Source organism: Ranitomeya variabilis, chromosome 6, assembly GCF_051348905.1.
Source record: "Ranitomeya variabilis isolate aRanVar5 chromosome 6, aRanVar5.hap1, whole genome shotgun sequence".
NCBI lineage: Eukaryota > Metazoa > Chordata > Amphibia > Anura > Dendrobatidae > Ranitomeya > Ranitomeya variabilis.
In genome coordinates this window covers 134622045-134649035 of record NC_135237.1, presented here as the reverse complement: position 1 = coordinate 134649035, position 26991 = coordinate 134622045, and the positions used below count along the sequence as shown (strand labels likewise).

General features: G+C 43.9%; 1 protein-coding gene across 2 annotated transcripts in view; it reads left to right on the top strand.

Annotated features, from left to right (window-relative positions):
* The first annotated feature begins 4732 nt into the window (after positions 1–4732).
* MRPL3 (mitochondrial ribosomal protein L3) overlaps positions 4733–26991 on the top strand; it is an 80313-nt gene continuing 58054 nt past the window's right edge. Inside the window, exons 1-4 of one of the 2 annotated variants that reach the window (XM_077269030.1) lie at positions 4733–4875; positions 7251–7426; positions 15903–15994; positions 26545–26643. In XM_077269030.1, the coding sequence (XP_077125145.1) occupies positions 4844–4875; positions 7251–7426; positions 15903–15994; positions 26545–26643 (399 nt within the window). In that variant the 5' untranslated portion in view covers positions 4733–4843. Of the gene's footprint in view, positions 4999–7250; positions 7427–15902; positions 15995–26544; positions 26644–26991 lie in introns of both variants that reach the window. The other variant, XM_077269029.1, reaches the window with a different exon arrangement.

Genomic DNA, 26991 nt, shown 5'->3' with positions numbered 1-26991 from the left:
TTTGCCGAGCTGTCATGCACATGACAGCGTGTCAAACACTGTATTGTCTGGCACCCTATTCAAGTGAATGGGGTTTGGGTCCGCTGCTCAGTGTCTCTGCTGAATGACAGGCTGTATAGACGCATCGTGCAGCCTGCCATCTAGAGGTAGCAGAGCTGACTGTGAGGGCACATCCTGCTCTCCTTGACTTTTCTGCAAATACGCTGAAAAAAAGTCAACCTGCGTATTTGCAGCATTGTTTTACCATCAATTCAAGTCAATGGGTGAAAAATGCTGAAAAACGCTGAAAGAAGTGACATGTCCTATGTCAAAAAAACGCTGCAAAGCACAAAATACTGATGACAAAAACCAATGTGTGTGCATGAAATTTCTGAAATCTCATAGACTTTGCTGGTACTCTAAAAAACAGCTGAAAATTAGCATAAAAACGCCCAGTGTGGGTGATCTGTTGTTGTTTAATGTAAAGAAAGTAAATTGGTGTGCACTCAGTCTGAGAGAGCGAGGTGCTGGTGTAATGGACTGTGAAAGTCATTAGTGGTAGAAATTTACAATACATGGCACACTCTAATGATTTTTTACTATTCAAAAAAAATTATTTTATTCATGAGACATAACAAGGGGAGCAAAACATATATACACTGAAAGGCTGGGGTTACACTAGAGAGGAATACGGACGTATGAGAGGCGCAAAAACAACACATTGCACACGGACCAATGATTCTCTATGGGGCAGCTCCCATCAGTCGTATATTTCTCGGTCGTATTTTACAGGCTGAGAAAATCACAGCATGCTACGTTTGTCAGCGTATTGCGCAAAAAATCAGCCAATGAAGGTCTATGGGGGCGAGAAAAATATGGATTACACACGGACCATGAGTGTGACTTGCGAGAAATACGCACCGGTGTTCTATGGAAAAGCCGTTAATTCAGTGCGGTGTACAGTAAAATCACACTGACAGGATAGAATAGCTAAAATAAATGTCTACACATAGAATAGGTATATATACTGTATATATATGTCATTGACACACACACACACATACAGTATATATATATATATATATATATATATATATATATATATATATATATATATATATATATTTAATATAGAGCTAGATAGCAGAAAAGCCGGTAATTCAATTATTCAATTGCCGGCTTTTGCTATTTCCTTATCAAACCCCACAGGATATGAGACATAGTTTACATACAGTAAACCATTTCATATCCCTTATTTTTTTACAAATTCCTCACTACTAATGTTAGAAGTGTCAGGGAGCTCTAGGTGTTAAAATAAAGGGTTAAATCACGGAAAACACTGCCGTGGACTCCGGCGCAATTTTCTCCGCCACAGTGGGAAAGCCAGTGACTGAGGGCAGAAATTAATAGCCTAGAGAGGGACACATGGGGTTTTAACATCTTTATTGTACTCTCAATCCCACTGACGACCCTTGTCATCTGAAAAAAAGGGAAAATAAAAAAGCAACAATATCCCATACCTGTCCGCCTGGCGCAGCACTGCAAGTCTACGAAGCTATGCTCCCCTGCATTCCATTCATTCCCCAGTTTTTACAGCCAGGGGCAGCTGCATTAGCAAAATCCTGGTTGTAAAATTATTTAACCCCTTCAGATGGATTTACATCGTGGGACATGACTGTACTGTACGGCGGACAGGTAGGACAGGTATGGGATATTGTTGCTTTTTTAATTTCCCTTTTTTTTCAGATGACAAGGGTCATCAGTTGGATTGAGAGTACAATAAAGATGTTAAAACCCCATGTGTATTTATTTCATTAAAATACTTTATTCATAATGTGTGTGTGTGTTGTTAACCCTTTATTACTATTGGATTAATAATGGATAGGTGTCTTATTGACATCTCTCCATTATTAACCAGGCTTAATGTCACCTTACAATAGCAAGGTGACATTAACCCTTTATTACCCCATATCCCACCGCTACAGGGGAGTGGGAAGAGAGAGGCCAAGTGCCAGAATAGGCGCATCTTACAGATGTGCCTTTTCTGGGGTGGCTGGGGCAGATGTTTTTAGCCGGGGGGGGCAATAACCATGGACCCTCTCCTGGCTATTAATATCTGCCGTCAGTCACTGGCTTTCCCACTCTGTCAGAGAAAACTGCGTGGGAGCGGCCAGTTTTTTCAGTGATTTAACCCTTTACAGACACTTCTAACATTAGTAGTGAGGAATATGTAAAAATATAAGGGATATGAAATGGTTCACTGTATGTAAACCATGTCTCATATCCTGTCTGGTTTGATAAGGAGATAGCAGAAGCCGGCAATTGAATTACCGGCTTTTCTGCTATCTAGCTCTGTATGAAATATAAATATATATATGTGTCTGACATATATATATATATATATATATATATATATATATATAGTGTATATATGTTTTCACGAATATTTAAGCCCATGGATCCATTCTATGTCTGTTTTGAAGGCCGGCAAGAAAATCTCACTGCACGGATGCCATACGGAGGTTTACATGTGCAAAATACGCAGCCACACCTTGCCTACGGATGACATACGGATCACTGTTCAGGGAACATTTCTGCGTATTTGGTCTGTAAAAAACGGACCATTTTCAGAACCTGATGACCGGTGTATTACAGCGGCGCTCCCACGCCGTGCTGTTGGTGGCGTCAGCCCCGCTGTAATACACCGGTCATCAGGTTCTGAAAATGGTTGGACATTTTACCAAATCCTATACTATTATCCCTATGCAGCAGCAATTCATACATTTCTTGGGGATATTTCAGTCTACACCCTATTTCTATTACTGAGCGATTGTATGAGTAAGACTCGGGAGGGTCGAAACATCATATAACATCTGGTCACTTACAGTGTATACAGTGCCTACAAGTAGTATTCAACCCCCTGCAGATTTAGCAGGTTTAATAAGATGCAAATAAGTTAGAGCCTTCAAACTTCAAACAAGAGCAGGATTTATTAACAGATGCATAAATCTTACAAACCAAAAAGTTTTGTTGCTCAGTTAAATTTTTATAAATTTTAAATATAAAAGTGTGGGTCAATTATTATTCAACCCCTAGGTTTAATATTTTGTGGAATAACCTTTGTTTGCAATTACAGCTAATAATCGTCTTTTATAAGACCTGATCAGGCCGGCACAGGTCTCTGGAGTTATCTTGGCCCACTCCTCCATGCAGATCTTCTCCAAGTTATCTAGGTTCTTTGGGTGTCTCATGTGGACTTTAATCTTGAGCTCCTTCCACAAGTTTTCAATTGGGTTAAGGTCAGGAGACTGACTAGGCCACTGCAACAACTTGATTTTTTGCCTCTTGAACCAGGCCTTGGTTTTCTTGGCTGTGTGCTTTGGGTCGTTGTCTTGTTGGAAGATGAAATGACGACCCATCTTAAGATCCTTGATGGAGGAGCGGAGGTTCTTGGCCAAAATCTCCAGGTAGGCCGTGCTATCCATCTTCCCATGGATGCGGACCAGATGGCCAGGCCCCTTGGCTGAGAAACAGCCCTACAGCATGATGCTGCCACCACCATGCTTGACTGTAGGGATGGTATTCTTGGGGTCGTATGCAGTGCCATCCAGTCTTCAAATGTCACGTGTGTGGTTGGCACCAAAGATCTCGATCTTGGTCTCATCAGACCAGAGAACCTTGAACCAGTCAGTCTCAGAGTCCTCCAAGTGATCATGAGCAAATTGTAGATGAGCCTTGACATGACGCTTTGAAAGTAAAGGTACCTTACGGACTCGTCTGGAACGGAGACCATTGCGGTGGAGTACGTTACTTATGGTATTGACTGAAACCAATGTCCCCACTGCCATGAGATCTTCCCGGAGCTCCTTCCTTGTTGTCCTTGGGTTAGCCTTGACTCTTCGGACAAACCTGGCCTCGGCACGGGAGGAAACTTTCAAAGGCTGTCCAGGCCGTGGAAGGCTAACAGTAGTTCCATAAGCCTTCCACTTCCGGATGATGCTCCCAACAGTGGAGACAGGTAGGCCCAACTCCTTGGAAAGGGTTTTGTACCCCTTGCCAGCCTTGTGACCCTCCACGATCTTGTCTCTGATGGCCTTGGAAGCTCCTTTGTCTTTCCCATGTTGACCATGTTTGAGTGCTGTTCCCAAGTTTGGGGAGGATCTTAAATAGTCAGAAAAGGCTGGAAAAAGAGATAATTAATCCAAACATGTGAAGCTCATTGTTCTTTGTGCCTGAACTACTTCTTAATACTTTAGGGGAACCAAACAGAATTCTGGTGGGTTGAGGGGTTGAATAATAAATGACCCTCTGAAAAAACTTTTCCCAATTTAAAAAAAAAATAAACAAAGAAATAACATTCTTTTTTGCTGCAGTGCATTTCACACTTCCAGGCTGATCTACAGTCCAAATGTCACAATGCCAAGTTAATTCCAAATGTGTAAACCTGCTAAATCTGCAGGGGGTTGAATACTACTTGTAGGCACTGTATATGGTTTGCTCCCCTTGTTATGTCTCGTGAATAAAATTAATTTTTTTGCATAGTAAAAAACGTTAGAGTGTGCGGTGTATTCTAAATTTCTGTTGTTTAGTGTAAGGCTTGTTTAGTGTAAGGCATTACTAAGCTTCCATGAAAGACTCATTATTATTATTATGTAAGCATAAAATGGTATTATTAATAATATGATATAATGGCGCACTCTGCCTTCAGTCACTGATCTTATTACACACTGTCCGGTGAGGTCACCTGTAGGGAAGGGGCAGGAGAGCAGCACAGCTACAGCGCAGCCGGAACTTCCCTTCACGAGCATCCTGTTTCCGGGCGGAGGAATAGAGTGAGGGACAGGAAGTCTCTGGTGACTTTCTCATGCCTCTGCAAAGGACGAGATACTTGTGTCGGTAGGGCTGTCACCTGTGCCGGGCATAAGAGGGAACCCGCCGGGTGACAATGGCGGGGCTGGGCTGGAGGCTGCTGTCTGCTCGGTGCACGGCGCTGGGCAGGAGCCATGCTTGCAATGACTGGTGAGTGGAGTGGCAGGCGGCGGGTCTGTACACAGTAGTGTGTGTGTGTGTGTGTGTGTGTGTGTGTGTGTGTGTGTGGCACATGGGGGATGGTACAGTGCTCCCACTTTATACTACATGTCCTTCATTGATGAGGCTGCCAGTCCTAAGCGCAGCGGGCTCTGCCGGCATCCCATGTGTGGTAATGAGGTTCACACTACCTTGATGACATGTAATGGAAAATGTGTTTGTATGGCGGAGAGCAATCTGCTCTAGAAATGTATTTCACATGACAGTCTGCTGCACCTGCACTTCTGTGGGTCAGTTTCCAATTTCTGCTACAGAATTGCATGTCTCATTTTATGCACTTGCTCACTACATTTATATTCAGGTCTAAATCTTAGGATATGTCTTACACCCCACTAGTCAGCAGTTATCACCTCTGTCAGCAGCTGGATGCAACCAGTGTATGGCATAGAACAGTACAGCTGTGCACATTGCTTAATGGCTCCTGCCTGGTACTGCAGATCTGCTTCTTTGTTAATCTCTTCAGCAAGCACTAATCTCCAGTACCCAGCAGTGAATAACTCCTTAAAGGGAATCTGTCAGCCGGTTATTGCTATGTAATCTGAGGACAGCATGAGGTAGGGGTTAAAATACTGAATCCAGCAATGTGACACTTATCAGGCTGCATGCTGTTGTTTACTTACAATGAAGGTTTTATCACTAGGGCATTATCACTGCGTGGACTAAGGCTCATGCACCTGCTAGGCCAGCCAAGTCCCCTCTACTGATAACGGAATAACGTTAATCTACACTACTTAAGGTACCTTCACACTGAACAACGATAGCGATCCGTGACATTGCAGCGTCCTGGATAGCGATATCGTTGTGTTTGACACGCAGCAGCGATCTGGATCCTGCTGTGATATCGCTGGTCGGAGCTAGAAGTCCAGAACTTTATTTCGTCGTCAGATCGGCGTGTATCGTTGTGTTTGACAGCAAAAGCAACGATGCCAGCAATGTTTTACAATGGTAACCAGGGTAAATATCGGGTTACTAAGCGCAGGGCCGCGCTTAGTAACCCGATATTTACCTTGGTTACCATTGTAAAAGTAAAAAAAACAAACAGTACATACTAACCTTCTGATGTCTGTCACGTCCCCCGGCGTCCGCTCTGCTGCTCAGAGCTTCCTGCACTGAATGTGTCAGTGCCGGCCGTAAAGCAAAGCACAGCGGTGACGTCACCGCTGTGCTTTAGGGCCGGCACTTACACAGTGCAGGGAAGTGGACGCCGGGGGACACGAATGTAAGTATGTAGTGTTTGGGTTTTTTTACATTTACACTGGTAACCAGGGTAAACATCGGGTTACTAAGCGCGGCCCTGCGCTTAGTAACCCGATGTTTACCCTGGTTACCCGGGGACTTCGGCATCGTTGGTCGCTGGAGAGCTGTCTGTGTGACAGCTCTCCAGCGACCACACAACGACGAAACAGCGACGCTGCAGCGATCGGCATCGTTGTCTATATCGCTGCAGCATCGCTTAATGTGACGGTACCTTTAGACGTCCGGCCTAAAACAACAAGTCTTAAGTCACCCTATGTGACTGCAGACTTGTGAATTCTCACATTGCGCATGCTGTGAGGATTCTCCAGTGTCCGTGTTGGGAGTGACGGCTATGTCACCACAAGTATGCACTATGCATACTTCTGTCCACATTCTGACTAGACGGTCGCAGCCCGGAAACAGTCTAGTTGGATTGTGGCCAGAAGTATGCAAATCGCTTACTTGTGGTTACATGCCATGACATCACTGGCAGTGGAGAATCCTCAGATCGCACTGTGAGGATTCACAAGTCTGCAGTCACATAGAGTGCATGACTGCAGACTTTTCATGTTAGACTGGACAACCGCTTAATGGCTGGGTTCACACAAGTATGTGCAAAATTTTATGTCCAGCAAAAACTGCAGACCTTTCATACATTTGTGTTCTATGTGTCTGTTTTTTATATCCATATGGCATCTGTTTGTTTTTTTTTTACATGTCAGATTAGTAAATAATAAGTCAAGCACAGAATCCTATATTTATAATTGCAAAACATTCTGATATTCGGGTGAGTCTGATCTAGAACATTGATCAAAGTCAAGCATGTTGCAATTTTTTTATTTATTTTTTTCCATGCAGAACATTTGTCCTTGTGTAAAAACATTCATGTGAACTACCACAGTGACTTGCGATTCCTTAGTGCTGATACTTTGCCTACCTCTCCACAGCTTTACCACCAGTGTCCTGCTAGCCCGATACAACAGCACCTGGTGGGATGAACATCTCTCCAAACAAAATAAAGAATATATGAAACGAGTGACTTCAGAAGAATTCAGGAATATGACCGCGAGTAAACTTTGTCCTCTGAAGGATGAGCCATGGCCTATAAAGCCCTGGGAACCAGGTAGGTCAGTGGGTTTACATCGTATATAGGATTATAGGTAAAGCATCTTTTTGTTTTCTAATTTTATACAATCAACTTAAAATAGTTGCATTGGGTGGAAATAGGCAATGTCTTGTCTTTACATTGCCCGATTCATATGTAGGGCACTAGCAAGTTTTGTGTTGCGAGCTTCTTGTACATATGCAAAGTGTGAGAGCATTAAAGCTGAGTTCACACCACGTTTTCCTTTCCACTTTCCTCTCCGTCAGGGAGTCTCTGAGTTTTTGAAAAATTTAATTGAGATGTTCTCCAGACAAAGCCGTTGTCCTTCAATGGGGCAAAACTACAACAATGACATTTTAGACTCTATTTGGTGTCCTTTCCATCAGTGTCTCCGTCTATTAGTCCAGCACATCAGTATGGTAGACTTTGCTCTTGTGGAACAAAAAAGAACCATATTTTATTTTGGATTCCTTGTTTGTTTGTTTGTTTGTTTTTTGTGCTAAAATTGAACAGTTCATCAAACTGCAACTGTAAGGGCTCTGATATGACATGTAGCCTCTTCCTCCATCCCGGAGGGGAAATGTATATATTATAGCCAGAAGTGGGAGGACGTCATCTGCATGGTATGCACATACTGCATTTATGTAAGCAGTTGGGGGGGTTCTATACATTTATATACACATTGTGGAATTTCAGTGTATGTTAAAGGGAATCTGTTGGATGTATCAACCACCTCAAAGCGCAAATGTGGTCATGCAGGTCTTCAAAGCTAATTTCATGGACACATTTTTATCTTTTCATTTAAAGTGACCCTTTAATTCATATACAAGTGAAGCATTGGGTACACTGGGTGTAACATAGCACTTGAGCCTCTACCTAACAAAGTTGTTTCCCTGCCCATCATCAACCTTGTTAGCTTGATTGATAGCTCACTGATTTTCTTACTGGGCAACTAACGTCACACATACAGCGAGCTATCAATCAAGCTAAGAAGAAGGAGCAAGGTGGGGAAACAAATTCAGGAGGCAGAGGCTTGGGGTGTGCTCTGTCATGGCAAGAATATGTAACGCCTCATTTGCATATGAATTAACCAGCTGATTTCTTGGGAATGCAGGAACAGATAAAACATATAAAATAGCCTATTTAGCTTTCAAAGACCTGCATTCCGAAATATGCGGTGCAGGAGAGTTAATCTTACTGATAGATTCCATTTAAAGGGATTATTTCATGTTCATAAATGGTTAAAATTGCAAAGTGCTTGTAAAAATAAGGAACTTTGCGATTTTACCTCTTACAAATCCTTTCACAACCTATGATGTTTAGGTCTGTCATGGACCATGTATCCTCCTTTGATGCAGTCTCCGACACTGAACCTGCATCTTTTTTGCCCTTAACAGCCGCGGGTGGAATGGCGATCCACCTGTGGCTGTTAACTTGCGCTTACCTGAAGCACGTCACTAACCCCGCCCGTCAGCACCCCTGTCACATGATTGTGGGGATGGAATGACAATCGGGGATCTGCAGAAGACCCCCTCCGTGCTTGTTATTTCTGATCTGCTATGGACCCCGACCTGTAGCCAGTGTTCATAGGACATGATGATTTTTGCTACATATATAGCAGGGCTGAAGCACTACTATGTGTAGCACAAGCAATCAGACAATTGTAGCTTCAAGTCTGCTAAAAAGACTATTGCAGCAAGTAAAAAGTAGGAAAAAAATGTTTTTTTTTTCAAAAATAAAAGTTCAAATCACCCCCTTTGGCCCCGTTCAAAATAAATACCGGTACAGATATTTTGGTATCTATCAAGATATAAAAATAATTAATTTGATCAGTAAATGGCGTAACAAGAAAAAAATAAAAAGTTGGTTTGGTAACATAAAATACAATAACGGGCGATCAAATCATCATAAACAACCCCAAAGTGGTATCTATAAAGAGGTTGGCTTGGTGTGCAAAAAATAAGTCATCACTCAGTCCCAGATCCTGAAAAAATGGAGACTCTATGGGTCCTGGAAAATAGTGTTTTTTTTTTTTTTTCCACCACATAAAAAAAACCTATACAGGTGCTTCTCACAAACAGTTAATTTATTTCAGTTCTTCAATACAAAAATTGAAACTCACATATTATATAGAGTCATTACAAACCGAGTGATCTATTTTAAGTGTTTATTTTTGTTAATGTTGATGATTATGGCTCACAGCCAATGAAAACCCCCAAAAACTGGGAAAACTTATTGACTCGAGTATAAGCCTAGGGTGGGAAATGCAGCAGCTACTGGTAAATTTCAAAAATAAAAATAGATACCAATAAAAGTAAAATTAATTGAGGCATCAGTAGGTTTAAATGTTTTCGAATATCTATATTGAATCAGGAGCCCCATATCATGCTCTATACAGTTCATGATGGGCCCCATAAGATGTTCCATACAAAAATATGCCCCATATAATGCTGCACAAAGGTTAATGATGGCCCCATAAGATGCTCCATAGAATATGCCCCATATGCTGCTCCATAAAGGTTGATGGCCCTATAAGATGCTCCATAGCATAATATGCCCCATATGCTGCTGGAGCCATAAAGGTTGATGGCATCATAAGATGCTCCATAGAATAATATGCCCCATATGCTGCTGCGATTAGAAGAAAAAAAAATGACGTGCTCACCTTTCATCGCTGGACGGGGACACCTGCGCGCTATGGGGGCCAGGTGCCGGAGTCGCCACTGGCTCAGGCTCCCGGCACTTGCGATATTCACCTGTCCCTGTTCCACTGCCACGCGCCGCTGTGTCTTCCGGCTCTCTGCAGTGACTGTTCAGGTAGAGGGCGTGCACTAACAACGTCATTGCGCTCCCTGACCTGAACGTCACAGCCAGAAGACACAGAGCGGCGGTGGAACGGGGACAGGTGAATATCGCATGGCTCACCCTCCCCGTCATACTCACCCCCTCTCTGCAGTCCCTACTTCTCCGATGGTCTCCGGCGCGCGCCGGCAGCTTGTTCTTGTGTTCAGCGGTCACATGGTACCGCTCATTAAAGTAATGCATATGCGCTCCACTCCTATGGAAGTGGAGACGCATCCATAATCATTACTTTAATGAGCGGTACCATATGACCGCTGAACACAGGAAGAGCTGCAGGCGCCAGAGACCAACAGAGAAGCGTCAGGTGGGGGTGAGTATGATGTGACAGTCGCCACTCCTGCCGCTCCCCCTCCCCCGCCGACCCCCTGGGACAATGACTCGAGTATAAGCCGAGGGGAGCACTTTCAGCCTAAAAAAATGGGCTGAAAATCTCGGCTTATACTCGACTATATACGGTAAATTAGAATACTTTATAACACCAGCTTGAAAAATGATTTTAAGATCCAAAATGTTGGCTGACAGAAATATGTTCAGTAAATGCACTCAATACATGGTCGGGGCTCCTTTTGCATCAATTACTGCATCAATGCGGCGTGGCATGGAGGCGATCAGCCTGTGGCACTGCTGAGCTGTTATGGAAGCCCAGGTTGCTTTGATAGCAGCCTTCAGGTCATCTACATTGTTGGGCCTGGTGTCTCATCTCTTCCTTGACAATACCCCATAGATTCTCTATGGGATTAAGGTCAGGTGAGTTTGCCAGCCAATCAAGCTTAGCGATACTGTTGTTTTTAAACCAGGTATTGGTACTTTTGACAGTGTGGACAGGTGCCAAGTCCTGCTGGAGAATGAAATTTCCATCTCCAAAAAGCTTGTTGGCAGAGGGAAGCATAAAGTAATCTAAAATTTCATGGTAGATGGCTGCATTGACTTTGGTCTTGATAAAACACAGTGGCCCTACAACAGCAGATGACATGGCTCCCCAAACCATCACTGATTGTGGAAACTTCACACTAGACCTCAAGCAGCTTGGATTGTGGCCTCTCCATTCTTCCTCCAGACTCTCAGACCTTGATTTCCAAGTGAAATGCAAAATTTACTTTCTTCTGAAAACACCTTGGACCACTGAGCAACAGTCCAGTTCTTTTTCTCCTTGGCCCAGATAAGACGCTTCTGGCGTTGTCTATTGGTCATGAGTGGCTTGACACAAGGAATGTGACACTTGTAGCCCATGTCCTGGATACATCTGTGTGGTGGCTCTTGGAGCAATGACTCCAGCATTAGTCCACTCCTTGTGAATCTCCCACAAATTTTTGAATGGCCTTTTCTTTACAATCATTTCTAGGCTGTGGTTATCCCAGTTGCTTGTGCACCTTTTTTCTACCACACTTTTTCCTTCCACTCAACTTTCGATTAATACGCTTGGATACAGCACACTGTGAACAGTCAGCTTCTTTAGCAATGACCTTTTTGTGGCTTACCCTCCTCGTGAAGTGTGTCAGTGACTGCCTTCTGGACATCTGTCAAGTCAGCAGACTTCTCCATGATTGTGGAACCTACTGAAACAGACTAATGGACATTTTTAATCGCTTAGGAAGCCTTTGTAGGTGTTTTTGTTGATTATTCTAATTTACTGAGATAATGACTTTTGGGTTTTCATTGGCTGTAAGCCATAATCATCAACATTAACAGAAATAAACACTTGAAATAGATCACTCTGTAATGACTTTTTATAATGAGTTTCACTTTTTGTAATGAAGAACTGAAATAAATTAACTTTTTGATGATGATCTAATTTTTTGAGAAGCACCTGTATATGTTTTCCCATGCTACATCCTGAAATAAAAGAAAACAGTACTCACCGTTGCAAACAATCAAACATCTAGCGCAATTACTGGTCACACCAGCTATGAGTCACGCTTATTTGTTAAAATGTAAGTGCACCAAGCTGACCCCCAGATTAGGACAGCTCGAAATGAGCTGCTATTTCTGTGGAAATCGCCATGGTAACATCTTAACTCAACATCCAAGTAACTGCTGTGATGGGTGCTATCTGTGATCACTAAAAATACAACAAAAAGCCTTACTGTCACCCTTATTCATTTTCATCTGTAGTACTGCGAGTTGCTGCTAATCGATCTCCCTCTTACTAAATTCCCCTCTGTAATCTTTCCTGAATGCGGCAGCCAGGATCATTTCTGTACAGCCGCTACATGTGCCTGCCATTGTATTCTTTGCTCACCCTCGGTAGAATACAGCATAAAGGTATCACAATCACTCACAAAGCTCTCCATAGTTCTGCACTGCCCCACATCTCCTCTAACACCCTCCATAATTAAAATCTGCCACTCTCTTCTCCAGGACTTCTCCTGTGCTGTGCCGGTGCTCTGGAATACTCTACCCCTGACAATCCAAGTGATTTCTGCTATCCACTTTTCATAAGTGCCCTTAAAACACATCTCTGTAAACTATCACCTCACAAATCTAACAATTCCCTGTTCTAACGACTGAAAAATATTTTCAGAATCTGGTCCTTTCTATTATCGGTTCCCACAACCTTCATGCACTCCGTAGCAATTTGTATCTGTACTTATAAAGATACTGGTTTATGTCCGGTTCATGCAGCTTTAGTTATATACCTATGTATTATATTAATGGCTGGACCCTATACGACAAGCACTTTTTAGCTTTTGTGTTCCCTATTTCCTCAGAGTGTAAATGTGTGAGCAGGACCCTCACTCTGTAAGTTGCCTAATTATGTGTTACTCTGTAATATATTACATTGTTTATGTATTTCCCCTCTGAATTGTAAAGTTCTGTGGAATATGTTGGCGTTATAAGAAGTAAAAATTATTCACCCTTAAAATTCACTGTCAGTCATGACAGCAGCATTTAAGAGATTTGTTTTGGAGAGGGCGTCCCATCACTTCATAATTAATTTTTAACAGTGGATTGCATTACTACAGTATGGAAGAAGGGTGTTACCTGAGAAAATAGGGGAAACAAGGGAACGCTATGTAAGTGTAGTGTTAATAGATATATAGCCAGAATAAGGTGAGAAAATTTCCTGAATTAATCCCCGGTGGTGGCTTGCTGTCAGCATGGTTACCTTGGACAATTCCTTGAAAAGGATCTAACTGCAGTGAATAAAGAAGATGAAAAGAAACCAAGCTAAGGGCTCTTCCCCTCGATGATACCAAGACTCCAAAAGTATATATTAACTAAAAGTCTTTTATTTGTAGAAGGCCTCCACCATAAAATTGCTGGACAATGTAAAAATGTTCTAAAAAAATACTCTAAAAACACAAAGCGTTTTCGCTATCCAGCCTTCATCAGGTGTATGTTAAGCATGAGTCCTAAAACCAATTTATACCTTTTACTAGTATTGGAGGGGGGCGGATTGATTGATAGATTTGCTAATTGATAAATTTCACTTCCCCCTTTCCCCATTCTTTATATCCCTGTGTCAGTGAGTGGTAATGAACCGCCACACACAAAAGCTACAACAAGAATGCCGTAAGGTATCTACAATCGTACATATGATGATACTACAGTATTGCACATGCCAGCCTTGAAAGATAAGAAAGAGGGGTATATGCTGTGGTTCACAAGGTGGTAATTTTTATTCTTTCTTTGTTTTACACTTGCTGCTCCCCACATGCAGTATGATTCTCCCATAGTACATTCTTCCTCACAGCCCCCTCCACATACACACAGTATGGTGCCTCTCACAGTACATTTCCACACACAGTAGGAGGTCTACACAGCCCTGCACACAGTATCATGGTTCCACAGTATGACTCCTCCTGAAGTTCTCCCAGACACAGTATAATGCCCCTCACAACCCTACTCATACAGTATGATGCCCCCACAGACTGAGGCCTCCTGAAGTTCTCCCAGACACAGTATAATGCCCCTCACAATCCTACTCACACAGTATGATGCCTCCTGAAGTTCTCCCAGACCCAGTATAACGCCCCTCACAACCCTACACATACAGTATGATGCCCCCACAGACTTAGGCCTCCTGAAGTTCTCCCAGACCCAGTATAACGCCCCTCACAACCCTACTCATACAGTATGATGCCCCCACAGACTGAGGCCTCCTGAAGTCCTCCCAGACACAGTATAATGCCCCTCACAATCCTACTCACACAGTATGATGCCTCGTGAAGTTCTCCCAGACCCAGTATAACGCCCCTCACAACCCTACACATACAGTATGATGCCCCCACAGACTGAGGCCTCCTGAAGTTCTCCCAGACACAGTATAATGCCCCTCACAATCCTACACACACTGTATCATGCCTCCTGAAGTTCTCCCACACACATTATAATTAATGATGAGCGAATAGTGAAATATTCTGGAAAATCGGCACAAATACTTTCTAATATCCTTGTATTTGTACCGCATAACAGATCCAATGCAAGTCATTGGGAAGCCAAATATTTTTCTGCTGGACCCAGCACGTCCGCACACAGGAGCCGACCGGATAGAATAGACAGATTACATACAGTAAATACACATATAATAGGTACATCTATAGATGTCAGTAACACACGCACGCGCGTTTCAGCAAGGCTGGAATTGGGCAGTTTATTCTTTGCGAAGGACGTATGAATCAAGCCGCATACAAGGTTATCCTGGAAAAACCGTTGACTCCTCCTTCTCAGGCAATGTTCCCCAACTCTGAAAACTGGTTTTTCCAGCAGGACAATGCACCATGCCACACAGCTAGGTCAATCAAGGTGTGGATGAAGGACCACCACATCAAAACCCTGTCATGGCCAGCCCAATCTCCAGACATGAATCCCTTTGAAAACCTCTGGAATGTAATCAAGAGGAGGCTGGATAGTCACAAGCCATCAAACAAAGAAGAACTGCTTACATTTTTGTACCATGTATGGCATAAGGACACCCAAAAGCAGTGTGAAAGACTGGTGGAAAACATGCCAAGACGCATGAAAGCTGTGATTAAAAATCATGGTTATTCCACAAAATATTGATTTCTGAACTCTTCCTGAGTTAAACATTAGTATTGTTGTTTCTAAATGAATATGAACTTTTTTTTACATTATTTGAGGTCTGCAAGCAATGCATTTTTTTTGTTATTTTGACCATTTCTCATTTTCAGAAAATAAATACAAAATTTATTGCTTTGAACTTCGGAGACATGTTGTCAGTAGTTTATAGAATAAAAGAACAATTTACTTTTTACTCAAAAATATACCTATAAAGAGAAAAATCAGACAAACAAATTTTTTTGAAGTGGTCTCTTAATTTTTGCTAGAGCTGTATGTACCACATATACATCCACCAAGGACTTTCGTAGCAATCAACATGACTGAATTTCTAAAGACGGGCTGTCTACCTTATTGCCATCTCTTCATGGCTTAAATGTACTTACTTTGTCTGTCTCTTTATGATAATCGTGTGTAAAGCATGGAGCAGAGTCTTAGGGGCATTACACGACTGTCTTCATTCTGTGATTCATTCCGTCTTGCTCCTCATCACTAGGCCCTGCATTATGTCTGTCACAGTATATCAGTTTTGGCTCATTCTTTAATACATCTCCTGTCACTGAGTCTATTGTGTGATTTGTACATCCTAATATAACACCACTTTGTATTACAGGCTCCAACAGGGTTGGCGTAATAGCAGTTAAGCTAGGAATGATGCCAATATGGACCAAATCAGGGGAAAAGCATGCAGTTACTATGTTGCAAGTAAGATAAATGTTATTGTTTTCTTTCAGTGACATTTTTATTTTTGCTAGCCAAAAATCTCACTAAAGAAGCCCTCCCATGAACTTTTTCCCCCTAAGCCTGTGTTAATGTGCATATAGTGTGGGGTGGTAATATAGTCACCTGTCGCCATCTTGTCCGGTATCCAGCACGGCTCCGGTCCTCTTCTGAGTGACATCATTGCTTTTAGACTCTGACTCGCTCTATGTGTGAGCCATAAGACTCTTGTACAATGTAAGCTACATAGTCAAGGGGGGGAAAAAACCCTCGTGGGAGCACTTCTTTAAAAGGAATCTGTCCATATGATCAACCCTCCTAAGCCATATATGGACATGCTCATTATATAAAATTTAATAAAGTGACACTTTAAAAAAAATTTGTAAAAATAAAAAAATCACAAAAGAATGAAAAAAATATATTGTACCCATAAATAAATACACTGCTCAAAATAAAGGGAACACTTAAACAACAGAATATAGCTCCAAGTAAATCAAACTTCTGTGAACTCAAACTGTCCACTTAGGAAGCAACACTGTATGACAATCAATGGAATAGACAACAGATGGAAATTATTGGCAATTATTAAGACACACTCAATAAAAGAGTGGTTCTGCAGGTGGGGACCACATCTCAGTGCCAATGCTTTCTGGCTGATGTTTAGTCACTTTTGAATGTTAGTTGTGCTTTCACACTCATGGCAGCATGAGACGGACTCTACAACCCACACAAGTGGCTCAGGTAGTTCAGCTCATCCAGGATGGCACATCAATGCGAGCTGTGGCAACAAGGTTTGCTGTTTTCTGTCAGCTTAGTGTCCAGAGGCTGGAGGTGCTACCAGGAGACAGGCCAGCACAGCGGGAGATGTGGAGGGGACCGTAGGAGGGCAACAACCCAGCAGCAGGACCGCTATCTCAACCTTTGTGCAAGGAGGAACAGGAGGAGCACTGCCAGAGCCCTGCAAAATGACCTTCAGCAGTCCACAAATGTGCATGTGTCTGCACAAACTGTTAGAAACCGACTCCATGAGGATGGTCTGAGGGCCCGACGTCCACAGATGGGGGTGTGCTCACAGCCCAACACCATGCAGGGCGCTTGGCATGTGCCACAGAACACCAGGATTGGCAAATTTGCCACTGGCGCCCTGTGCTCTTCACAGATGAAAGCAAGTTCACACTGAGTACATGTGGCAGACCTGACAGTCTGGAGACGCCGTGGAAAGCAATCTGCTGCCTGCAACATCCTCCAGCATGACCGGGTTGGCAGTGGGTCAGTAATGGTGTGGGGTGGCATTTCTTTGGAGGGCTGCACAGCCCTCCATGTGCTCGCTAGACGTAGCCTGACTGCCATTAGGTACCAAGATGAGATCCTCAGACCCCTTGTGAGACCATATGCTGGTGCGGTTGGTCTTGGGTTCCATACCTTTTCCTTCCTTCTATAGGCGCTGCATTCAGGGATTTTCTGCATAGGTGCATTCTGTTCACGCCCTTGAACCTTTATGATCTAAATTTTTGTTATATGTTCCTAAAGGGGTTAATAACATAGTCAGTATCTAATTTTCTTGTTTTCTGTCTTTCCTTTTTCTTTAGTGTTTAGTAGAAGAATGATCTGTTCCTACATTGAAACCACCTTGTTTTGTTGTGGTAATGATCTGGACTGCAGGGGGGATTAAGGTTGTATGGTAGGCCCAAACATTAACGTTAAAAATCATATGCTTCTATAATTCTGTTTTTCATCTACGTGGTGACCACTTCTTGGGGAAGTAATCTGAGTATTAGCAGTTGGAGTACAGTAATCAAAGGCTCAATCGTTCCTTTCATTTTTCATGACAATACTGACAGCAGTGACTGCTGCGGATATGGAAGAAGGATTACATCGTTCATCACAACATAACCACAAAACTAAAGTTTTCCAAAAGTCGACACTGATTAAAAGTGACACTTTTTATTTGTTTACTGCAAAATGAAAAAACTGCTTTTCATACCCTGCTCCTGAGACATCTCCTGCCGTAACTGATTGGCAGTCACATTTAGTCTGGCAGGTTCCCAGTGAATGCTGCTGCACACGGGTGCTGGGAAATGGAAGTGTGAAATCTTCTATTGTTATCCAGCTTCATATTTTATTCCTGTTTTAATCCAGAGATACTGTATCTGTAATCGTGCTTTGTCACATTTGGTTAAATCCAAAAGGAAATTATGTCTGAAAAAATCATTTAAAGCAACAGTGCCACCTACCTGTGTGATCATTTTTGGTATAAAATACCAAGGCAAGAAATAGGAGATCCACAATGTTTTATTTTACCTTTTGAATTTTTACATTGGGGAATTGCATTACTTCCAGTTCTGTTACCTCTAATTCCGAAATCAGTGTTTGAAGCTGGGATGATTCTGGTAATAAAGGAAATGAGAGCAAATGCCATAAAATCAATTCTGCGACTGCTTTCCTGTTAGCTCTTCACAGCCTCAGTGGTCAGTCATCGTAGAAAGTGACTGACAAGGGGTTGGCCATTGCTGCAGCCCTTCTGCTCCCCATATGTATAGTGGTGTATACAGGCTCAGTGAAAAATATCATCTGTATTCTTCTGATGGTGCTGGAGAGACCAGACATGGCTTACTTGTTTCCCCATGTCTGTTCTCAATGCTCATAATGTAGTTCCATAATAATTCATACTCCTTATATTTGCATTGTACAGCCAGATTGCAGGGTTATAGGCTTAGAGGGAATCTGTCAACGTTTTTTTTTTTCTATTTATTCTGAAAGCTACATAATGTAGGCTCAGAGAGCCTAATTACAGTATTGCATCACATGATCAACACCTTGCTGTTATTTCAATATAATATCTGTTTTATCAGCAGGAGATTAACAGTGTAGGACTAGATCTCATGTGCATGGTAGTCCTACTAATCTGTGTAATCCCGCCACCAGCCCTGGAAGGGAAGCTGCCTATCGTGTGTGTGTGTGGGTGGTGATATACACAGCTCAGCTTTCATAGCGCTACTACATCTACAGTGGTGAAAAGGCTGAAATCAGGCTCTGTCACTACATTATGCTGCTCTAAGATTCTATAGCATGAACCTGCTGACAAATTCCCTTTTTAAAATGCATTTTTCTCAGTCGCCCATGACAGCACTACCAGAGAGAGGGGATCCGCCCTTCAGGGACAGGAAACCTACAGGATAAAAGGGCGGTACCTCTCCCCTGCATCAGTTTGGTTTCCTGTCCCTGACGGGGAACCTTCTAGGACGGTACCTGAAGACCGGAACCATGAAGATCCAACTGAGAGTCCGGAGCCGGCCAGTCCGAGTCCTGGCAGCGGGGAGGCCCCTGCCACGGCTGGTGCGGTGTCCGAGGCCGCCACGGCTACGACCGATGGGTCCGGAGCGTGAGCGGGGGGGAAGCGCAGCCGCCACTCCGGATAGGAGTTCGGGGCTCCCGGCGTTCGGCTGTGCAGGACGCCAGCATTCCAACATGGCGCCGCATCGGAAGTGATGAAGACAACTTCCGGTTCGGGGGCAGCGCTGTAGGGTGTACCAAGATGGCGCTGCCCCGGAACCGGATTACTCCATTTCCGGGTCCCTGACTGCGCGCACATGCGCAGTAGAGTTAGAAAAAAAAAAAAAAAAAAGGACGCTTCCTCAATGATGCAGCCACAGAGGAGGGGCTAATAACAAGCGTTCACTTTAAAAGAAGGTGGATATGGAGACTTCTTGCTGCATGCCGTCCCAGGGTAAAACCATGGAAGACAGCGATCAGCAGCTCCAGCCGCCAGCAGCAGCAGCGCCACCATCAACGACCAAAACCGGACGCACAGAAAAAGCGATCTTCTGCTGGCACCCGGAGTTCTCGGTCTGGTAGCCATTTCACGCAACATAGCAAAGTCTCCAGCGTGGTGAATCAGCTACCTTCTGCGGATCTCACACTTCAAGATCCTACCCCTCCTCCAGAACCGGTACCTGTGGCTGCGTCAGATTGGTGAGTGATCTTCGTGAAAGTTCACCTTTTGTAATTGGGGTTCCCCTTCTCCATTTATCTTAGGCAAGGAAAAGAACGGGGAAGATGAAAAATAGAGCCTGCCCCCTATGTGAAAAAGCTCTGCCACAGACGTGGGATAAGAACCTGTGTGACTCCTGTATAGGTCGAGTCCTCTGTGAGGAGACCCCAAACTTCGCCTCCGAATTACGATCTGTAATTAGATCAGAGGTTGAGACTATGTTTAGCTCCCTTAAAAGCGGGAAAAGTGGTAGTAAGAAACAACCTACTCCCTTTGAAAATTCTGACCCCTCCAGCTCCGAGAGTAAGAACTCGGATACACAAGATTCCTCTTTTTCTTCTTCGGATAATGAGAGTGGAGGTCGTCATTGTTTCCCCCTAGACGAGGTTGATAGCCTTGTTAAGGCGGTAAGATCAACAATGGGGGTACTGGACCCTCGTCCTGACAAAACTGTGCAGGACATTATGTTTGGGGGGCTATCCCAGAAAAAACGTAAAGTGTTCCCCCTTACTGAAAATATACAGTCGTTAATTAAAAAAGAGTGGGAGAAATCGGAGAGGAAAAACGCATCGGTTCCCTCTATTAAAAGGAAATACCCTTTTGAAGATGAGACTTCTGTCTCATGGGATAAAGCCCCTAAACTAGACGTTGCGGTGGCTAAAGCCTCGAAGAAGTTCGCCTTACCATTTGAGGACATGGGAACCCTGAAAGATCCTCTCGACAAGAGAGCAGATACTTTTCTTAAAGGGGCCTGGGAGTCAGCAGGAGGATGCTTAAGACCTACCATAGCGGCAGCCTGCACGTCACGGTCTTTAATGATCTGGGTTGATAACCTAGAGAAACAGCTCAGAGATGGGGTCCCCAGGAATAAAATCTTAGACTCTATCCCTATGATTAGAGGAGCCGCGGCATTCCTAGCAGATTCTTCGGCCGACTCAATTAGATTAACATCTAAATCTGCAGCCCTGTCAAATGCAGCGCGTAGAACTCTATGGCTAAAAAGCTGGCCGGGGGACTTACAAACCAAGCAAAAACTCTGTTCCATTCCGTGTGAGGGCAAATTTCTTTTTGGAGAGACTCTGGACGATATCCTTCAAAAAGCAGGGAATAAAAAGAAAGGGTTTCCCATCCTAGCCCCAACATATAATAAGGGGCCCTTTCGGAATAGAAAATTTTTTAAAAGGAGACCGCCAAGGGATCAAACCCGATGGGATGACGGGAGGAGGAAAGATAGAGGGTTCCTTTTTGGTAACTCCCCTCGGGATAGAAAACCCCCCCCCCCCCCAAGTGACATCCTTCCCAGGGTGGGAGGGAGATTATCTCAATTCCTCCCGGCCTGGGAGAAAATATCGACCAGCCCTTGGATATTAAAATTGATACGAGACGGGCTTCACATAGACTTTCTATCCTTACCCCCACGAAACTGTCGTAACACCACTGAGATCGTCTCCCTGACAACAAGAAGCCCTGGAACTAGAAATCGTGAAACTAATAGACAAAGCTGTCATCCAAGAGGTCCCCCCTCTGGAGAGAGGGAAGGGATTTTACTCTCCATTGTTCCTGGTTCCCAAACCAGACAGAACCTTCCGGACCATAATAAACTTACGGAAGTTGAATACTTATGTAAAAAAACAAAGATTCAAAATGGAGTCAATAAAGTCAACGATAAAAAATCTGTTTCCAAACTGCTTTATGATAGTTCTAGATCTCAGCGACGCATATTATCACGTCCCCATCCACAAGACCTCTCAGAAATTCCTCAGACTGGCGGTAGTCATGAAAGGACAGACAAGGGAATATCAATACAGGGCTCTTCCCTTTGGCATATCAATTGCACCCCGCGTCTTCACCAAACTGGTGGCGGAGATGATGGCGCATCTGAGAGAGGAAGATATCTTGATTATCCCATATCTAGACGATTTTCTGATTGTCAGCAATTCGGCCGAACTCTGCCGTCAGCAATGCGACAGGGTCATAGACATTTTAAAAAACTTGGGCTGGCTAGTCAACCTCCAAAAGTCAAAGCTGGAACCAACCAGGGTTCAAGAATTTTTGGGTCTCACCTTGGACTCAAATTCTCAAATGTGTTACCTTCCACAAGTGAAAAAACAAAAGATAATCCACTTAGTATCGGAAGCGCGTGCAAACCCTACGATGACCTTAAGGAAGGCGATGTCATTACTGGGGTCCCTCTCTGCTTGTCTCCCAGCAGTTCAGTGGGCACAGCTCCACACAAGACCACTCCAGTGGGACATTTTAAGGAACCAAAAACTACTGGGGGGGCGGTTAGAGAGTCGCATGTCTCTAGGTTTGCCCACTATTCGTTCCCTAGCTTGGTGGTTAAATCCCAGCAACTTATCAAAAGGGGTTCCCTGGATGATAGATGCGTCTCAAATAGTCACCACAGACGCAAGTCCCACAGGGTGGGGAGCTCACCTAGACAACAAAGTTACTCAGGGGTTATGGACAATTCAGGAGCTCAAGTCTTCCTCAAATCACAAAGAACTGACAGCGGTAAATCATGCGTTACTGTTCTTTCTAGACGAGCTACAAGGACATCATGTCCGGGTATTCTCGGACAACCGAGTAGTGGTGGCTTACTTAAACCACCAGGGGGGAACCAGATCCCAAACCTTAATGAAAACCACCTCCGACATTTTCAGCCTGGTTCAAAACAACTTTCGTTCCCTATCGGCCCTACACATAAAGGGAGTAGAAAACCAGAAAGCGGACTTCTTGAGTCGTACTCAATTAAGGCAGGGAGAGTGGTCTCTAAATCAGGGGATTTTCAACAAAATCACAGATCTATGGGGAGTCCCCGTGATAGACCTCTTTGCCAACTCTCACAACAGGAAGGTGGAAGCCTTCTGCTCCCTGGACTCCGGGGGGAACCCTCAGGCTGTAGATGCATTCACAATTCCCTGGACACAAACACTGGCATATGCGTTTCCCCCCACCATTCTCATTCCAGCAGTCCTGCGGAAGGTCAGGCAGGACAGATCCAGGCTCATCCTAATAGCCCCCTTCTGGCCCAGGAGAGCCTGGTTCTCATGGCTGAGGATACTATCAATCACCGATCCCTGGGTCCTTCCGGATCTTCCGGACCTCTTATCTCAGGGGCCGGTGTTCCACCCTCAGTCAGAGAATTTACATCTGACAGCTTGGTATTTGAGAGGTCACTATTGAGGGAAAGAGGGTTTTCTGACAAACTAGTGTCCACTCTAATGAAAAGTAGAAAACCAGTAACTACAAAAATTTACGGTAAAACCTGGAAAAAATTTCTATCATCCTCGGGGGTAAGATTACAGGACGGGGTCCCAATTACTGAAATACTAGAATTTTTACAAAAAGGGTTAGACCTAGGCCTTTCAGTAAGTACATTAAAGGTACAAATAGCAGCTCTGGGAGCCCTATACTGTGAAAACATAGCTGCCAACCCTTGGGTAGTACGGTTCGTCAGAGCAGCTGCAAGGTCTAAACCCGTAACTGTACGGAGATTACCATCTTGGGACTTGAACTTAGTATTGTCAGCCCTAACAGAATCCCCGTTCGAGCCTTTAGAATCACTTCCTCTTAAGATTCTTTCACTTAAAACGGCCCTACTAATAGCCCTGACTTCGGCCCGTAGAATAAGTGACCTCCAAGCCCTATCCGCAAACCATCCATTTACACAAATCCTGGATGATAGAGTTATACTAAAAACAGACCCTGCCTATTTGCCAAAAGTTGCATCCTCATTCCATAGATCTCAGGAAATAATACTTCCTTCTTTTTGTCCAGACCCTAGAAATAAGAAGGAAGAAAAATTCCATACACTAGATGTGAAAAGGTGTCTAGCCCAATACCTTACAATCACCCAGCAGCATAGGAAGGAAGGGTCTCTTTTTATCTGCTTCCAGGGGCCCAGAAAAGGACTCAAAGCTTCTAAAGGCACTATTGCTCGATGGGTGACAGACGCAATAGCCTTGGCGTACTCATCCACCGGAAACGCTGTTCCAGAGGGACTAAAGGCCCACTCTACGAGGGCTATGGCGACCTCCTGGGCCGAAAGGTCGGAGGTACCATTAGATCAAATCTGTAAAGCGGCCACCTGGTCATCACCTTCAACCTTTTTCAGACACTACCGCTTAGACCTAGCCTCTTCATCTGACCTGACCTTCGGAAGAAGGGTTCTACAGGCTGTGGTCCCTCCCTAAGCAATATCTCTGAAATTCTCTCTGGTAGTGCTGTCATGGGCGACTGAGAAAGTCATAGTTACTCACCGATAACGGTGTTTCTCAGAGCCCATGACAGCACCTGCTTATTCCCTCCCATCACGAGTGCGGTGAGCACATTATTTTGTGTGAAGTGGTTTTCCATATAGACACGGTGTTTACTCGTTAAGCAATATGATAAAATTGTATACTTTTTGTTGTTGTTGTTGTGACTAACCTGGAGGACCTCCGATGCTCTGTAAACAAAACTGATGCAGGGGAGAGGTACCGCCCTTTTATCCTGTAGGTTTCCTGTCCCTGAAGGGCGGATCCCCTCTCTCTGGTAGTGCTGTCATGGGCTCTGAGAAACACCGTTATCGGTGAGTAACTATGACTTTTCCCCCTGTAGAAACACTATTTAGTTAGGAAAATAAATGATCTACAGACTGCCTTACTCTATTGTTTCAGGATGAGTAGAGACTCTTAAAACTGCTCCTGTACTTGAGGCAGTGGTTTTGGTGTACTTTTAAAGGGAATCTGTCACCCCAAAATTCGCCTATAAGCTAAGGCCACCGGCATCAGGGGCTTATCGACAGCATTCTGTAATTCTGTAGATAAGCCCCCGAGGTCACCTGAAAGATAAGAAAAACAAGTTAGATTATACTCACCTGGGGGGTGGTCCTGGTCCGGTCCGATGGGCGTCGCGGTCCAGGTCCAGCGCCTCCCATCTTCTTACTATGACGTCCTCTTCCTTGCTTCCTGCCGCGGCTCCTGAGCAGGCGTACTTTGTCTGCCCTGTTGAGGGCAGCGTAAAGTACCTCAGTGCGCAGGCGCCAGGAAAGGTCAGAGAGGCCCAGCGCCTGCGCACTGCAGTACTTTACTCTGCCCTCAACAGGTCAGACAAAGTACGCCTGTGCCGGAGCTGCGGCAGGAAGCAAAAAAGAGGACGACATCGCATGAAGATGGGAGGCGCTGGACCTGTGACACCCGTCGGATCGGACTGCAGCGGGACTGCCCCTGGGTGAGTATAATCTAACTTGCTTTTCTTATATTTCAGGATGCATCAGGGGCTTATCTACAGCATTCCAGAATGCTGTAGATAAGCCCCTGATGTCGGTGGCCTTAGCTTATAGGCGAATTTTGGGGTGACAGATTCCCTTTAAGGGGTAACGGTTCTCCTTATGGAGAGTGACATACCAGCTGGCTTGTCAAGGTAAGGAGGCTTATTCGCCGTGCAATGCTCCTCTGGGAAATTAAATATGCAAATTGCCTCTTCTGAGAAAAAGAGGACTTAACTCTATAGCGCCACCTATTGGAAGTAGCGATCCTACAAGTCACAATCAACCATTTAACGAGTCGTGCAATATGACTTAGGATAAAAGCCAAATCAGTATCTCAATTCGCAGACACGGTATTTCGGGCTGTTGGCCCTCGTCAGTGCAAAGCATGAGAACTGATTTGGCTAGGTGAGAGGCTCTGGACTGGGGTCTAAGGGGTATCGTTTCTCCTTATGGAGAGTGACATACCAGCTCTGGCTTGTCAAGGTAAGGAGGCTTATTCGCCGTGCAATGCTCCTCTGCCTCTGGGAATTTAAATATGCAAATTGCCTCTTCGCACTGACGAGGGCCAACAGCCCGAAACACCGTGTCTGCGATGTTTTGCGATGATGTGTCAGCCATATTGATGTGTTCTACATTTTGCAATGCATAGTGCAATTTATTACCACAGTGGCCACATGTTACACCTCAGTAAATGGGATTTTTATGAAATCTCATTCATATGATGCACTTGAAAACTTCACTGTTTTTCGAGTGAGATTCAGTTTTTAAAGCTACATGTAACCTACTGGTTATTGACTTGTGACTTTTGTTGTGATTTTCCACTTTTTTACAACTATCTTTACATAACCATGACCAGCACTTCATCTCTTCAATAGTCAAAGAAACCCTGAATCCAACGATGTATCGCTTGGTTTACTGGGTGCAAGGGTTCTGGCACAGAGTGTTTAGATTTAGCAACGTAGCAGAGCTCAGAAAGCTTCCCCCGCCCCCACCAGGCTCTCTATGTATATAGTCTATTGACAGTGAGCTGCTTATCACCGAAGGGGGTGGAATCAGACTAGCACTCGTGCATATCAGACCTGGCAGTGATCATGTTCTAGTGATAAAACCTTCATTGTAAGTAAACAGTACACAGTCTGATAAGTGACACATCGCTGTATTCTGTTTTTCCACCCCTACCAGATGCTGTCCTCGGATTACATAGCAGAATTATGCTGACAGATTTCCTTCACTTGCTTTTTAATTTGAAGCTGTTAACTTGCTGCAAAATCTTGTTCAATTTTTTCCTAGGTCCAAGACTGTCATGTGATTAAATATACAAGAAAAGAGGATGCTGATGGAAACAGCGCTACTCTCACTGTAGGAGGAAAAAATGGATCTCCTTTCTATGTAAGTAATACTGTCATATCAGTTAGCGGCTTATCTCAGGGAGAACATAGCTATTGGCCGTCCCAAATCAGAAATGTCATACATACACATCAGTTCATCACCTGAACCAGTCAATATCATGTACGGGAACTTAACACATAAATGAATAGTACATGTGAAAATAAACTTTTTAATGAATCTCATCAGAGACATAAGAGTATTTTTCTGGCTGAACTGATCTTTCATTCTCCATGTAAACTGCGGTGAACCCAACTCTGCACAATGAAACTTTTTGTCAAAAATGTTTTTTTTTTTTTTTTAATTACCGTATTTTCCGGCATATAAGATGACTTTTTAACCCCTGAAAAT